The sequence below is a fragment of the Leishmania panamensis genome, assembly GCF_000755165.1.
Source record: "Leishmania panamensis strain MHOM/PA/94/PSC-1 chromosome 21 sequence".
In the NCBI taxonomy this organism is placed as follows: Eukaryota; Euglenozoa; class Kinetoplastea; order Trypanosomatida; family Trypanosomatidae; genus Leishmania; species Leishmania panamensis.
In genome coordinates this window covers 650387-666105 of record NC_025867.1, presented here as the reverse complement: position 1 = coordinate 666105, position 15719 = coordinate 650387, and the positions used below count along the sequence as shown (strand labels likewise).

At 57.6% G+C, this 15719-nt stretch overlaps 3 protein-coding genes and 1 pseudogene across 3 annotated transcripts, besides 1 other annotated feature; all 4 read left to right on the top strand.

Moving 5' to 3' along the window:
* Window positions 1-304: 304 nt before the first annotated feature.
* Window positions 305-1847: a repeat region.
* A 3680-nt stretch (window positions 1848-5527) lies between these two features.
* Window positions 5528-6157, top strand: LPMP_211870 (annotated as a pseudogene).
* Window positions 6158-8995: 2838 nt separating this feature from the next.
* LPMP_211860 (hypothetical protein) lies at window positions 8996-11794 on the top strand (the record flags this gene model as incomplete). Its single annotated transcript, XM_010700669.1, has 1 exon — window positions 8996-11794. One exon carries the CDS (start codon window positions 8996-8998, stop codon window positions 11792-11794), a length of 2799 nt encoding a protein of 932 aa, XP_010698971.1.
* An 804-nt stretch (window positions 11795-12598) lies between these two features.
* Window positions 12599-13768, top strand: LPMP_211850 (hypothetical protein; the record flags this gene model as incomplete). Its single annotated transcript, XM_010700668.1, has 1 exon — window positions 12599-13768. The coding sequence occupies one exon, from the start codon at window positions 12599-12601 to the stop codon at window positions 13766-13768; it is 1170 nt and encodes a 389-aa protein (XP_010698970.1).
* A 586-nt stretch (window positions 13769-14354) lies between these two features.
* Window positions 14355-14789, top strand: LPMP_211840 (hypothetical protein; the record flags this gene model as incomplete). Its single annotated transcript, XM_010700667.1, has 1 exon — window positions 14355-14789. The coding sequence occupies one exon, from the start codon at window positions 14355-14357 to the stop codon at window positions 14787-14789; it is 435 nt and encodes a 144-aa protein (XP_010698969.1).
* Between the last annotated feature and the right edge of the window lie 930 nt (window positions 14790-15719).

The window sequence follows — 15719 nt, the reverse complement described above, 5'->3', positions numbered from 1 at the left end:
GACCCACGGATGTGTGAGTAGCTACTGGGGGCAGTGGTAGTGATGGAGCGATCCAGACGCCGCACAAATTCGCCTCTACGGGACGTAGTGACGAGGAAGCGTGTCTTTTTTCTCTTTTTTTCTCCTTTTTGTTTTTTGGTCGATAGCGGGTCTTGTGTGCCAACTGCGTGTGCTCTCTGTGGCATCTCTACCAGCACCTAACGCCATGGGTTAGTTTTTGGTGGTGTTCCCTCGCTTTCGCGCGTCCACCCAGGGGTGTTTCCTCTTCGTCAACTAGGTGCTACCTTTTTAATGCGGGCCTGGCTGTATTGGGGCAGCAGTCGCGGCGCTGCCAGTCTGTGTCATGCGTGTCGCTCATTTCGGTTTGCGTCTGATCATTGTGGACTGGGACATGTGGGTGGTGTGGACAGGCATGTGAAGTGGGCGAGGACAGAGGAGCTGACGTCAGCGGCATGGATGGGGAACCTGGTCACCGGTCTCCTACGCCAGGTTGACATCCCCCCGGAACGGCGACTCGTGTGATACGACCTGCTAGAGACAGAGTTGGGCGGCCGCCGCTGCACCCCAAAGCGCAAGGATGTCGTGCTTACGAGACTACAGGAGATCACCCTCGCCCAGCGCCGCACGGCGGCCTGTCGGTACCTCGCTTTTCTGCAACAGCGTGCAGCTTGCCGTGGCCGGATGGAGTGCAGTCTCCTTCTCCGCTAGCGCCGTGGTACCCCCATGCGCGCCAGAGCCTCTGCCCCCACCCGTTTTGCCTATGAGGGCGTCCGACCCGGCCTTGTGCTCGGTATGCCGCGCGAGATTCACGCATCGTTTGACGCTCGAAGCACACCTTGTTTCACGCTGTGATCCTGCACGGAATGGTGTGATTACATCCACCTCACTTGCGCCGCATGGGCTTTCTCCGTCGGATGCCCATCGCTGCCTCTTGTTCCCCTTCAGCACGACAGGCCGTGGGCTCTTGGTGCGCAAGCACGTCTATCCACCGCCCCCTCCGCCTGGCACACCCACTTCTGCCCCATGGCGTGCGGAGCCGGGAGAAGCTGAAATGCACCTGCCTCCCCAGACCCATGACAGCGTCCTGCCTGTCGCGGCACACGCGAGCGAGTCATCAGACACGCCTTCAGGGATATCGACGGAAGTGGAAGAATGAAGGCCGCGAGTGCTGTGCGCCCGCGCTGTTTACCCCAGCTGACCCAGTGCGCCGCATCCAAGCAAGGCATGCGGAGGTCTGCAGAGCACGACTGATCGACAAGAAGGGCGCGAGGCGGTGTATACCGATGAGCCCCAAGGTGCATGCGTGCCAAGCATGCAGCATCTCCTGCATGGGACCGAGTAGGCTGATGGGGGTACACCTGCCGGGGGCATGAGGAGAGCTCCCCGAAACACACTACTGAATCCTCCAGGCTCGAGTATGGAGAGCCTCCACATCATATATTATGGGATGCCGCGTCTTGAAGCCACCGAGGGAGAAGTATGGCACGCCGGCGGGGTGCAGGGTCTCAGAGGGCCCTGACCTGGGGCTGGCCCACCTCTTCCCTGGGTTCATCTAGCATGCGCCCACACCACTCCCTGTTACCCGCACGGCAGACGTCATTGCCTCTATCCTCGAGCAGGACCCTGACCGCGGCCCGCTTGGGTCGAGGTATGCGGCCCACCCGAGTGCGCCTGCTGCCGATCGCGCAGCACGTACCCGAAGAGCCCGTGAGGCGCATGGCCCGATGCGGTGGCAGGATGGCTCGTCCTAGACGGCGAGTATTTAGTCGCGGTGCAACAGAGGGGTGTGGGTGAGCTGTGGTCGTGCATGAGTCTGCTTGTTGACTTGCTCGTGGAAGAACAGGCACAGAGAAGGAAATCTCCTTTTCCTATTGAGCCATATCAGTAGAACAGAGCAACAATGTGTTGGTGACTGTTAAGTGTGTGCAATTGAGTGTGTCTGTGCGTTTATTCTGCTGCTTCCTCTCCTGTTTAACACGACTAGTTTCGTGCTTCCACTGTCGCTAGTGCTTCCGGCAGCGTTCTCTTCTGTGGAGTTTTTGGAGTGTGCTTTAGCTTTGCGCTAACTACCCTGCGTGTGTCCAGCACCTTCTTCCTGCTCCTACAGGAAGGAAAAGGAGAAGGGTAACTCTGGATGGCCTCGTCCCTCCCTCCTTTTCGCTGCTTTTCTCTATTGCGTGTGCGGACGTGGGAGGAGAGGAGCAAAGACAGACAGACGGAAACGCGCGCGTGTGTGTGTGTGTATCACCTCCCCTCTCCGGCCCTCCGTCCTCAAAATGTTTTGGGTGGTGGATGCCGCGGGGAAGTGTTGTCTCGGTTTCACGCACTCGAGCGTCCCTGCACGTCGCTCCCGCTTTCTTCTCTCTCTATTTTTCTCTCAGTGCCTTTTGTAGGCTATGCCGGTGCGTGCGTGTGGTTTGTCTCTCGCGTATATGGCAAGTGCTGGTACTGTTGTTGTTGTTGTTGTTTTCCGCTTGGTTGGCTGTACCGGCATTACCCATGCGCGCGCCCGCTTGGATTCCTTCTCACTCTTCTCCCTTTCTGCATTTCGGTTGTTCTCCGCAGCTGTCGGGGCGTTCGTGCGGGCACGCCGCTGTGCGACCGTTTCCCTCCCCCTTTTTTTGTTTTCCTCTTGAGCCTTTTCTTCCACTATGATGCCTTAAAGGCGCGTGTGTTTTATCTGTGCTTGTATGTGTGTTGGCGTTTCACCGAGGGGGGGCTGGTTGATCATGGCGGGGTGGAAGATGTCCTCTGCGCGCCCCGGCTTACCTTTTTCTGGTGTGCGCGTAATGTAGTGATGGGTGCATGCGTGAGTGAGCGTAATGGATGTGTGCGCACGCAGGTTCACTAAGCGTTATCTGTCCTACTACTACTACCACCGCCATCACTGCCGCTACTGTCACCCCTTCAACAATGCCATGCACTACTACCCGCTCGCTATACATGTGCGCAAGCGAGCGAAGCGAAAAAAAAAACGTATGTGTAAGTGTGTACGCTGTCTAGAGGTTTGTATACATGCTTACACTCCTCCCTTCCTTCCCCTCCTCCCCCCCCCCACACACATAGAAGTAATCGATAGACCGTAATGGTTGTGTGTGTGCGTGCGTGTACATGTGCGTGACTGCATTTTCTCTGTCTCTCCCACCTACGGGCTGAGGCACCATCTGGCGTGTGGGCGGGCGTTTGAGGTGTTTTTGCTCAGGCTTTCCCTACACGTAGTAGGCACATCAACGTATCTTTTAAACTTATTGTACACATCTACCCATGTGCGTGTATATCTGTGTTTTTTTATGGTAGGGGAAATTGCCGGTGAGGAAAATCATCCAAACGTGAGGGCAGAGGGCTTCCTGCTTTGCTCGTCCTCTTCCTCTGCCTCTCTGCACCTCTGCTTTCCCCTCTTTCATGACTGCAGACAATTTGCCCCAGCCCTTACGTCTCTCTCGTTATGCGCGTGTCATCTTGCGTGTTTGTTGGGCGTCTGTGGCGAGTTGATCGCTTTCTTTTGGCGATGTCCTTCCTCTTCTGCCCCTTGGCTCCTCTCCTTCTACCTTGTGCTCACCAGCGTGAGGAGGAGGACGCAGGGGTTAGGTGGAGGCGCATAAGCGTCAACCCAGTCGCAAGGACAAACGCTGGCTACCAGGCTCGAGGGAGCAACTGCAGACCAGGCGGAGAAGACACAAAGACACCAGCGCAATACGTAGAATGTCGTTACACACCTCCGTGCGCAGATGAGAGGGGGCAACGCTGAGAAACGAGAAGCTGGAGATGGACTTATGGGTGTGAGGCTGTAGAGAAGTGCAGCTATCCGCTTATGTGGAGATCAAGAAGGTCGTACCGACGAGGGGACGGGAACAGCGCTTACCCACGTGCACGCACAGAGGTAGGTAAACACAAACAAGCCCCAACTGGGCCTCCACCTTATGACTTACTCCCCTCATTCCACAGCGCCTCCGCCGCCCCCCCCCCCCAAAGAGGAGGGAACATATCAACAAAGCGAATTTTTTTTGTGTGTTATTTGTTTGTTTTGTTTATCTTTTCTCTTAATTTCTTGTGCTTCGCGATGAGGCGCGTGCGTTTTCTCTCACACTCCGCTTCGTTCGTTCTTCCCCCCCCCCCCTCCTTTTTCCTTCCTTTTCGAGCATTTTCTCTCTACAGCGATCGTTTTTTTTTTTCTCTCTCTCTCTTCCTCTGTGCGTCTGCGCATGAGTGCCAAAATACTCTTCCAGTGCTTCTGGCTTCTCTTGCGTTCAGTTGATATCCAATTCTCTCTCTCTCTCTGCCTGGTATGTGTCAGTGCACCTCTCCCCTCCCTACAGTATATGCATATGTTCCTCACTCTGCGCGGAAGGTGAAGAGGAAGATGATGGAGGAGACTGACAGGCTGGTACGATGCGGCAGAATACGCAGATAAACAGGCACGCCCCCCCCCCCACAGGCACTGAATAAGCTCATTGTCTCCATGACAAGTCGATAGTGCATCCCTCGGAAAGAAATGCATCCATGTGTTGCGTGAAGCCATTGTATATCCATACACGCATACACGACCATCACGGGAAAGAAATCAAAACACCAGCCAGCAAAACAATAAAAGACAGCTCTCCTTACCCCGAGCCACAGCGACTGCTCAACAGTACGCCGTGACACCCCCGCAGTGTACCACTGTCCGTGTGTCTCTATTGCATGTTGATCGCCTGCCCCCTCCACACCCCCACGGGTCGCATGAGCCTCTCTCGCTGTTGGGTGGGTGCGTGCGGAAGGCATCACAGATTACACGGGTACACCATCTGCCCTCGACACCACCTCGGCGTACTCGTGGCCAGGTGCTCTGAGTACGTGCTGGAATAGGCAGTGAGATGCTGCCGGCACGTATCCGCTTCGTGCTACGGTGGTAGTGCCGCCACCCGTTCGCCCCTGGTCCTTTCTGCCGCACTTGACACGCACATCTCGCCTTCCTCTCCTTTTGGCTCCCCCCAATGACATGCGCAAACATACCCACACCCATCCACCCACCCACACACACGTGTACCCCCCCTCCTTCCCCCAACGCCATATGCCGCACCGACAGCCATCAAGCAATACCCACTCCTCCTTTGATACCGCGGCAGCCACTTTCATCTCTCCGTCTTGGCTTCGTCTTTTCTTTTTCCGATCTACGCAAGTAGTCGAAGTACCTCCACACCTCACTCCATCTCTCTACCATCCCTCCGTCCTCTTGCTTCTCCGCGCGCCACGAGGAGGAGTTGTAGCTGGCGGATGAAATGAACCGATTCGCGACCTTTGTTGGCGGGCTGTTCTGCGGAATGTGCGTATTGCAGTCATAGGCGTACCTCCTGTCTACGAGGCAGTTCCGTCACCAGCTCAAGCTCTCTGAGAATGACCTGTCGACGGTGGGGCACTGTGAGGCTTCTGTTGTGCCACGTTCTGCTGCCGTTCAGCGTGATACGTTGAGGTGTACGGGCCATTCGAGAACTTCCTGACGTGCCTTGCGGTGGGTGTGGTTGGGGACGACTCTCGTCAATGTGGCGAGATGATCGCCGTGCTCTACCCGTTCCTGATCACGGCGAGAGGGCTGAGTGACGTGATGTACATCTCGATGCTGTTCGAGATATTCCCGTTCAACCGCGACCCCGTTGTGTTTCTCACGAAGGTGACGCAAGATCTGAGCAGCCCAATCCTAGCGTGCCTGAGTAGGACGTTGTTCAAGTACAGCATAATGAACTTCATGTACTTCCTGTGCGCGAGCGCGCTGATCGTGCTGCCGGGCAAAGGGGGCGTGCTGCATTACATCGTTTTGCACATCATGAGCGACTTCAACGCGGCGCTGTAAACGCTGGTCTTCACGCGCCCATTCGAGAGTCTCCTCAACACGCTGTATAACATGGCATTCCTTGTGAGAGTGATCTGTGTGATAGGGTTCAACCGTCTCCTGTTCGGCATGTACGTGAACGTGCCACACCGCAAGCTGTAGCTGAGCGCGTAGCAGGAGTGTAACCCCGCGGTGTGCACCGCGACCTCGTTCATGGTCACAACATACCTTGCTCCTGACGGGCTGCTTGTTTCGGGGCTTGTGCACGCCTGGCACGTGCTGTTCGTTGCGGGCGTGAAGAAGCGGCGGCGCGTGGCGATGGAGTCGACGGAGCATGAGTCCATTGAGTGAGCGTATTTTTGCTGTGTGGACATAAGTGGCGAGCACCCACGTACTCTTTCTTTTCTCCAACCACACCCCAGCTCTTTTCCCTTGCCATCACGGGCATAGCTGTGCCTGCCGGCGTACGTAGACGGCGAATGAGGGGAGAGGCAGATGGACGGCTACCGCTGTTGCTTTGGAGGACGCAGCGCCATGCCTGAATGGAAAGAGGAAACTTTTGGACCCCCTTGCCCTTGTTGGCATGGGACGTTCCGGCGGCTGCGCAGCCATCGTGGCTGACCGCGGCACCACCATTGAAACTGCTGCTGCTGCTACGACTGGGAAATATTTTGTCGTCGGTCTCTTTTCTTTATTTGTGTTGCAAGAAGGGTGCGCGTGCATCGCGAGCGGCACGTTGACACGGTGCTCTTCTTCCTCTCTCTCGCTCTCTTTCCCCCTTACCCCCTCGAGCTCGCTCACTCATACGCCACAGCGATGTGGTATACACCCCCACTCCCACTATCCCCTCAATGATGTAGGCCACCTCTTCGCGGTGTTGGGGACCAGTACTCCTTCACGGAGGAAGCTAAGCGCCGACGCTCACACAACGAGACCTACTGGGTTGAGTGCCTCCCTCAAGCAAACGCGGAGGAGAATAGAAAAAAACTCTACCCATCCGTGCGCATGCACCCCTTCCCATATACTGACTTCCTCATACGCGCTTGTCGGTGCACGCGCGGACGGCAACAGATGCGTTAAACGACTGTGAAAGGGAAGAGCGGCGACAAAGACTCTACGTGTCCACTCCTCCTCCCTGTTTCCCCTGCTGCGCCCTTGCTTGTGTTTTTCTCCAATCGCGACTGCAGACGAGGGCGCTGGCGCAGGGTAGTATGGAGGAAGGGGAAAGAGGGGACGTACGTGGTGGCGACGCACTACGCGTCTCTTTTTCTCTTCCACTTGTTTGCTCCCCCCCCCCTGTTGGCGCTCTCCCCGGCCTCCCCCTTCCCCCGCTTTCAGCTTTGTTTCGTCTTGCGGTCGAGCGAATGGAGAATGACGTCGCTCCACGATGGCGGCGACAGAGAGAAAGACGTGGCGCCGTCTGTCTTTTCCTTTGCCTTTGGCTCTGTAATGTCTCTCCTCCTCCTCTCACTGTGCGCGTGCGTGCAAGACACACCTTCGCGCATGCCGGCACTCCTCCATGCCCACTGTGACCGCGCAAACCGGAAGACAACGGCAAAAAAAAGCCCAAACGGTGGAGGAGCAGGCGAGGGAGAGGGAAAACTTGTTGTTCTCGTGCGGTTTGTGTGTGTGTGTTGTTGCTGCTTATGTGTTCGACCGCGTGTGGGATGCAGAACAGTGCTTATGGCTTTGGAGAGGGACAGGAGAGGCCTTGTGTATTGGCGTAACGTGTGAGAGAGAGAGAGAGACATCGACACAGCGACGTACAGGAGTGTAAGAGGGGTGTCTGCTCTGTACATGTCGAGCACCGGCGCAAGGAGGGTAAAAGAGGGAAGACGATAGGAGAAAACGATGGGGACAAACCTGTCTTCGCGCTATTCTCTTCCTCTTCTCCACACGTGTGTGTTCAACGTTTGCGTGCCTGTCTGCCTCCACCAGCTCTCTCTCTCTCTCTCGACGGTGGGCTACGTGTACTCGCTTCATTTTTGCGCGTGTTTCTCTCTTTTGCAGGTGTGTGTGTGTGTCTTCTTTCTCCTCCCTAACAAGGTGCACAGGACCGTCTCGACACCGTCACTGTTGTCGTGATGGTCACACAGGCGCGCATGAGCCTCTCCTTCCCGTTTCGCATGCGCGTGTGGACCGGCGCAGGCACAGGGACAGAGCACACATGAGAAGGCAAGGGATGGAATGGGAGAGCGAGAAGCCGGACTTATACATCCCCTCTATCGCTCGTTTTGTGCTTCCCTTACTCTCAGTGCCTCACGCCCGATGTGCTTGTGGGTGGTGTGAGCCAGATCGAAGGCTCCTGACGTGATGCACTCGTCTCTCATGGATGGAGTGAGCAGGAAGCGCACGAGTCAGTGATCAGCGCAAGCCAGATAAGGAAGGAGTTAAGCAGAAGAAGGGCGCCTTTTCGAGCTGACGTGCTCTGCCCATGAAGGGAAGAAACGCGCAGGAGATGAGCACGACATAGCTAACAGCAATGTGGAAGTGTCGATACGAGGGGAAGGGTGGTTGCTCCAATAGAAGTCTTCTCCTCTTTCTTTCCCCCTCTGTGCCCTAAGGTGCGTATCTGCGCTTGCTTATGTAGTGCGCTCACCCACCCCCTCCTCCCGAGCTCCTTTGTGCTTGGCCTAGTCTCCCTCCTCCACCTTCTTCTCTCCATTGCCTTTTCATTCAGCCAGTGCCAGTGGTGCCTTGTCTATCTCGCTCTGTAGTTCTCCTAGCAGGAGTTCGAGACAGAATGGCTGCTCATTTTGCACATGTAGACACTGTTGCGCTTGCTGGTATCTGCAAACTTCCTGCGTGCTCTCTCTCTCTTATTGACCTTTCCTCTATCCCTCTTCCTCCTCCTCTCACTCCCTCTCTGCCCCACGTGAGGGGAGCTGCTTCTCCGATCTGCGTGTATCTTGCAAACTCACAGATGCGCACGCGCACACAAGGGTGAGTCAAGGTCGACCTCGCTTTTCGTTCCCGTATGTAGCCGAAGCCTTCATCAAGGGAAAGGGAGCACCCGAACGAAATGTGCACGCACGCACGCGCACCTACAAGCACACACCGACATCTCATTATTGCCGCTTTGCAGCTGCGTTCTGCGGCTGGCTGGGCGATTTCCCTTTGAACCTTTTGTGTGTGTGTGTCTGCTGCGAGTTCGTAGCTGCGCACAGAGCGACACAAAAAGGGGGAGCGATGGCGCAGAGCATTATCACTGTGCAGGACTACATTGCCGCCTCCTCGTGGCGGAAACGGGAGCAGCTGCGGGGCTTGCTGAGCAACCACGCAGACCTGGCAACGAGCAGCACTCCACTCGCCGCGCCAGGAGTGCTCTTCACCTCAGCGCAGATGGCGCTGCACAACACGGAGAACGCCTTGGCGGTCTCGCTTAGCCCCCTGATGGGCACCAGTGCGGTTGGGTTAATGCCCTTCGACGAGCCCGTGCCGTCTCTGAACGGAGCGGCGCGCATGCGGTGGCTGGACATGGCAGAGGGCACAAAGATGTCTTGTGTGGAGTGGTGCGAAGGTTTGCTTTTCCTCGGCTCCAGTCGTGGCCGTGTGCTGGTCTGCGATGTGGCTGTGGAAAGTTGCCAGGAGAGTAGCGGACTGCTCTCTCCATGTGGCGCACTGCTGACCAGCTCTTCGGGGGCGGCGGTCTCGAACGTTACCGTGTCTCCGAGCGCACCGGCAGCCTCCACGCTGGTGCGCTCAGTCCGTGTCAACCAGCGCGTGAGCAAGAGCAGCGTGCTCGCCGCGGAGAACACGTCTGTGTACATGTGGGACCTGACGGGAGGTCCTCTACCGGTGCAGCAGTGGGCCCCACACCGACACACCGACGCGGCGACGCCGGTCCTGTTTGCTGAATGGGCTCCCGGGAGCGCGAGTGTGGTGCTGAGTGGGACCTATGACAGCAGCGTTATGCTGGTAGACACGCGGAGTGCCGCAGAGGGCAACGGAGTGGCTTTCTTCTGTCACCGCGCGGGCGGACGTCCGGCCGTGGCGCACTGCGGTGACTTCAACCCCCTTCTTCCCTCCATTGTGGCGGTTTCATTTTCGGATGGCACCGTGGCCGTCTACGACGCCCGCTACCCGCTGCAGGCGGTACAGACCGTAACGACACTGCAGGGCGACGCGGTGCGGCTGCGGTGGTGGCGGCACAACGCCGACTTGCTGACGACTGCCGGCAGTGATGGTTCGGTGGCGCTATGGAACCTGCGCTGCGCGCCGTCCTTTTGCGTTGGCAGGGCGCAGTACCGCATGCCGCTCTCCGACTTGGCCATGACCGACACTTTCTCAGATCAACGGGCGATAGGCATCACCGTGGGCGGCGAGCTGACCATGACCGGTCTGCAGCCGGAGGCCCTTATGGGTCTAGCACCAACACTCTCCTACCGAAAAGGTGACGCCGAGCACAAGGGTAATGGGGGCCCCAGCAGTAGCAGCGTTGCGTCGCCGCCACCGCCACCCATCATGCCAGCTGAGGAGGAGGCCCTACGCAAGGAGGAACACGACGCGTGCGGCTTCTTGTACCTGCGCAGGTTGAGGGAAGCGTACCAGATGCTGGCACAGTGCGCGAGTCGTCGCCTGGCGCTGCACCAAACAGACCTGGCAATGCAGCTTGTTTCTCACATTGATGTGATGCAGGTGCCGCTCTTCGACTACGCCAGCTTTGTCAAGCAGCTGCATGGCGCGGCGGCGGCGGAAGACGACATGTTACTGGTGCTGGAGGGGAATGGGTGGTCCCATAAAACGATTCAGCTGCAGTTTGAAGCCAGCATGCTGCGCTGCGCCTCCCACCTCTCGACGGCGGCGCTGGATCGAATACGTGCTATGTCGAAGCCCAACCCCTCTGACCTGCAGACACTGGAGGCCCTTCGGCTGAACGTGCTGCTGCACCGTGTGCTCGACTCCAAAGACGTTGATCAGGTTGTTGTGGGCGTACGAACCGCACTCGACTTGATCATGGCCCAACCAGGAATCTCTGAGCTCATCGATGTGCAGGCCGTGGAACAGGTCGTGCGCCTGCTGCTGCGCAAGAACTACCTGGAGGGCGAGAGGTTTGTGCAGTTCCTCCTCTCGCAGCTCCGCTCTGACAAGGTGCAGATGGGTGTGTCTTACGAGCTGCTCCGTGCGGCCATGAGCGCCGCGCAGGACCCGTCGGTCACCATGGGGATGCAGACGCGCGTGACACGCCGTTTTGTTGAGCGCTTCTATCAAGACATGACAGCTGCGAAGGACGCCGTGCTGACGCAGCTCCACATCCAGCGCCTCGGAGTGGAGCATTACAATGAGGTGATCACCATCGTCAACGCCTACCAGCAGCGGTGTATTGAGAAAAATCTGCTCGGTATCTTTGGCTGGGTCGCACTGAAGCCGCTGCTGCTGTTCCTCCACTGCCTCACGGCAGACTCAAACTACGTGACGTTCTTCTGGGTGAGTGTCCAGTGCATCGAGGCCTTCGCGCACTTCCCGGGTGTGTGCAAGGTAGAGGCGTTGCTGTTCGCCGTCGTCGACCGCATCCACAGAGCTGCAGGGAAGATTACGAACGACCTCGGCAAACTCGCCAACACGACGCGCTTTTCCATCCCCATGCTGAGACAGACAGACAATACACTCAGTACGACGCATGACTTTCTGACGGTGCTGATTCGGGTGCAGCTCGAGTGCGAGAATGTGGCCGTGGCGCGCAACATGCATACGATGCCGCCTGTCATGGAGCAGGTGCAGGAGGTGCTGAACTCCACCTCCGAGAACGTCCTCGATGCGTGGGCGGGGGTAATGGATGCACTACTGGGGTGCGACCAGCCTGCATTGATCCGAAAGTACTGCCTCGCGACGGTGCGAACATTTTCGGAGCAGATGGAGGACTTGATAGAGGTCTCGGCGAAGGGCGAAGCAGACGAGCGGCTCAACGAGATTCTCGACGTGTGCGACGACTTCTTTGCCGCGGTGGCCCGCCGCAAGGCGGTGGGCAGCGGCGACGGCGACGCCTGAGGAGAGGGAAGAGAAGGACGAAAAGTGGAGAGGGAGAGAGGAAATGCGCAGGATGTGAAGGTGGCACACCCGAGTGGTCAGTTAGAGGGAAGGGTTGAAGGAATCCGAACTGACGCGTTGACGTGCCCACGCCCCGAGTACAATCTCGCATGTGTGTATGTGCGTGTATGGAGTGGCTCGTCTTCTTGCGTCTCCTCCCCCCTTTCCCTTTCTGTTGCTCTTTGGCCCCACCGTCACCCCCATCCCCTTCTTAATAGCACGTCTTATTCCCTCTCTCTGTGTACACCCTTGAGCTGTTTTTCTTCCTGTCGTGTGCGCGCATGTCTGCAGATGCTCAGCCCCAACCTGTCTCCATCTCTGTGCATGTGTTCCTGTTGTGGCGCTTGCCCCTCCTTCACCACTCCAAAGAGTACCGTCAGCTGAGGTACCTCTCGATGTGTCTCTGGGGGGCTGAGCTGTGACTGCACCACCACCACTTTGTTTACGTGTCTCCTCTTCCTCAGCTCGAAGAGAAGGGCGGGAGCAACAGGGAGAGTTGAATCGCTTTATTGGTTCCCTCACCACTTGGCCCTGCCTCTCCCCGTCCCCTCCGGGTTTCCTCCTTTCTCTGTCTTTGGCCACCATCTACTCTCACAGACCTCCTTGCTCGGACTCCCTCCTCTTCCCACAACTCTCTTTCCTTCTCCTCCTCCTCCCTTCGCCACCGGTGTGAAGGTGCTCGTATACGTCTGTGGTGTGTATCAGCTGATGCTGCGTTCATCTTGCTGTGCGTGGGGCGGCGGCGCTGTTGCGCGGACACCAGCTATGCTGCTCCATCGGAGTAACGCCATCTGCCTATCTTCCTCGCTGTCGGCGTGGTGCAGCGCTGCCTTGTTTACTCGCCGCCTCGCGCACACGGCGCCTGCGATAGGCAGCGTCTCCTCTTCTTCCGCCCGCACGCGTCACAACACGTTTACCGCTCCGCCGAGTGTCAGGCCTGGTCGGAAGGACACGGAGGAGGCGAACCCGTACAAGTCATGGGAACACATGAATCACACGTGGCTAATCTTGATGTGTGTTGCCTGCCTCTGCGCTGGCTGGCTGGCGGGGCGTTTTGTTGAAGTGGACGAGTCGAAGATAAAGCCGAAGTACGCTAAAGAGGATGTGGTAGCATCTGCGTGCAAGCAGTTCGAGTTCCGCCCTGACTTGGCGGCGACGAGCATTCGCGTCGCGTTTGTGTTGGCGGCGCGTCGTGCCGGGTTTCCAGCCAACACGGTCGACGAGTCATGCGCAGTGGTGCAGGGGCTAAACGACGTGGCGGGGGTCATGAACTACCTGTCGAACACGTATCCCACCTCCTCCATGGAAGATGTCGCCTCGCTCGCTGCGATTGCCGGCATCAAGTACCTGAGCGGCCCCTACGAGGCAATCCTGGATCAGTGGAAGTGGGGCCGTGACGACAGCGACGCGACTCCCAAGCGCAACATTCCAAAGGACCCGAGTCAGAAACTCTTCTCGATTATGTCGATACTGCATGCCGTCGGTGGCCTCACCGAGGCGGAGTGTGTGGCGCTGCTCGCCTGCCACAGCGTCGGCGAGTTCCACGAAGACGTGAGCGGCCTCGATAGCGCCACGCACATTGGAAAGCGCTACGTACTCAGCAACCGCTATTACCAGTTTCTGCTTGAGCACGAGAAAGCCTTCGCTCCGCTGACGGTGGCGCGGACCCAAGACAACAAGGAGGTGACGACGCTGCCACAGACTTTTAAGCACGTCTACGTCAAGGAGAATGTAAGCGACAAGACAAAGAAGCGGCAATGTGTTGTGAACGCCTCGGAGCTGGAGTTACTACAGAACAAAACTTGGCGGGAGCTTGTGGTTCGCTACGCTGCGGACGAGGAGCTGTGGCGGGAGCAGTTTCAGTCGGCTTTCACGAAGATGATCGAGAGCAACTTCAAACGACTCCGTTTGTACTCAGACCCGAACTCTGCTTAACGGCGTGTGGACTTCTTATGGGTAATGGGCGAGTTTGTTTCTGGCGTGTGTTTGACCTGTGCGTCTACAGAGTTGCGTTTCTCTGCCCTTCTGCCCTTTTCTGCTTCCTCCTCGCCCTGTGCCGCCCTCCCCTCCCTTTCTTTCTCTTGTGTGTGCGTAAAAGAGAAGGGGAGGGTGCGGAGGATGGAAGGGGGGCGAGCAACGAGGCGATGCCGTCGCTGTGTTCACGTACACGTCATAAAGGGCCTCCTTCTACTCAACTACTCCTGCTCGACCGCTTTCACCACCACCACCCCTTCTCTCATGCCCCTCATCACCGCCTCACTCTCCCTCTGCTTCTCGGTCTTCGCGCATTTCAATACTCATATGCATCATGGTACGCTGGAGTGTCCCCTCCATCTTCGCCTGAAACACACACCCACACACACAGAGGCAGTCACGAGACGCGTCTCCGTGCCGGCGCCCATACTCGGGTTTGCTTGTGTGCGCCTCCTGCTCTGTGGTCAAAAAAGCCGGTAACACCTCAGTCGCACTGGCTCCTCACATCGCTGTGTCCCACCCTCTCCCGCTCAACACTTCTCGTCAGATGCCCGGACGTGAACCGCCAGCACATCGCGGTGCCCAAACCTCGGTCTCTGCCCGCAGAGTCGCCGCCCCGTATGCATCACGGCGACCACCAGACAGCCACGCGGCGCGACCAGGGTTAGCTGGCGTGCAATGCTCTGGTGCTGCCCCTCTTACAGCGGTAGCCACAGCAAGCCGGTCCGATCAGAGATCCCCGATACCGGCAGAGGGAGCCCCAGCCTGTCCTTCCTGTGCTGCACGCCTCAAGGCGTCGCAGGAGGTGCTACGCGCGTACAATGCGCTGCTGCTCAACTCAAAACAGCTTTTCATAGACGACGCACTGCACCACTACAGCGGTGACGAAGCGTGGATTCGCGTATTGCGTTCACTGGGCTGGTTCAATGAGGGGACGCCAGTCAACGGCGCAGGGCGGAGACGAGATGTCGACCAGAAGTAGTCGCCCTCTCGCTTGCCCAGCACGAGGGGCGTTCTGTTGATGCATACCTCTTATCACTGCCGAGTATCCCCTACGCTGAGGAGAATGCAAAACTGACCGCATTTTGCACACGACATCCGTGCGGTGTGTTGCCTCACCTCTACCGTGTCGGTTTTTCTTAGCGGCTCCGATGCCCAGACCCCGCACCATAGGACCGCCACATCTGCTTAGGGCACACGTGTTCTGCTGATGCGTTTCGGTGTATGTAGATGCGCGCATGACCCCGCGCTCTAGCCCACATACGCACGCCAAGACAGACGTGCACACACACACACACACACACACACGCAGGTGCCCCATCAGCGGGCCCACACGGTTTAGATTCACGAATGGAGAGGAAAACAGCAGAATGCAGCGAAGCGCAACAGCAGCGACTCAGCCGCTGGACTTTCTCTTCTTTTTGTTTTTACTCCCTCCTTGTGCCCACATCCTCGCGGAAGCTTCCCTTTACCAAAGGAGAGAGGATCGCTGTGGACAATCAAGCAACACGCGACTCGCTGTGATTTGGTGCTCCTCTTCTTCCCTCACCCCTGCGCAACATTCTCTTCACTCCTCTTCGCATGTCTGCTCTTGTGGTTTATATACTTACGTATGCGGATACGTCTATCTATGCCTGACTGCCTCTCCGCGTGTGACACTGTCGATGCCGCAGCTTCGTACAGCGCATTATTTTAGTCCCCGTTCCCTTGTCAGCTTGTGTGCTGCGTAAAGAGAAGGCGAGAGGAGAACCAAGTGTGGGCCATGAGACACAGACAGACTTCAATCCCATCAACGACTGCCACCCTCTCCTCTCCCAGCAAGCCGTGAGCGCGAGGGAGAACACAGAAACCGTGCGATTGATACCAGCGCCCGTGCGTGTGCCTTTGTTGGTCTTCGACACACCCAGTCAAG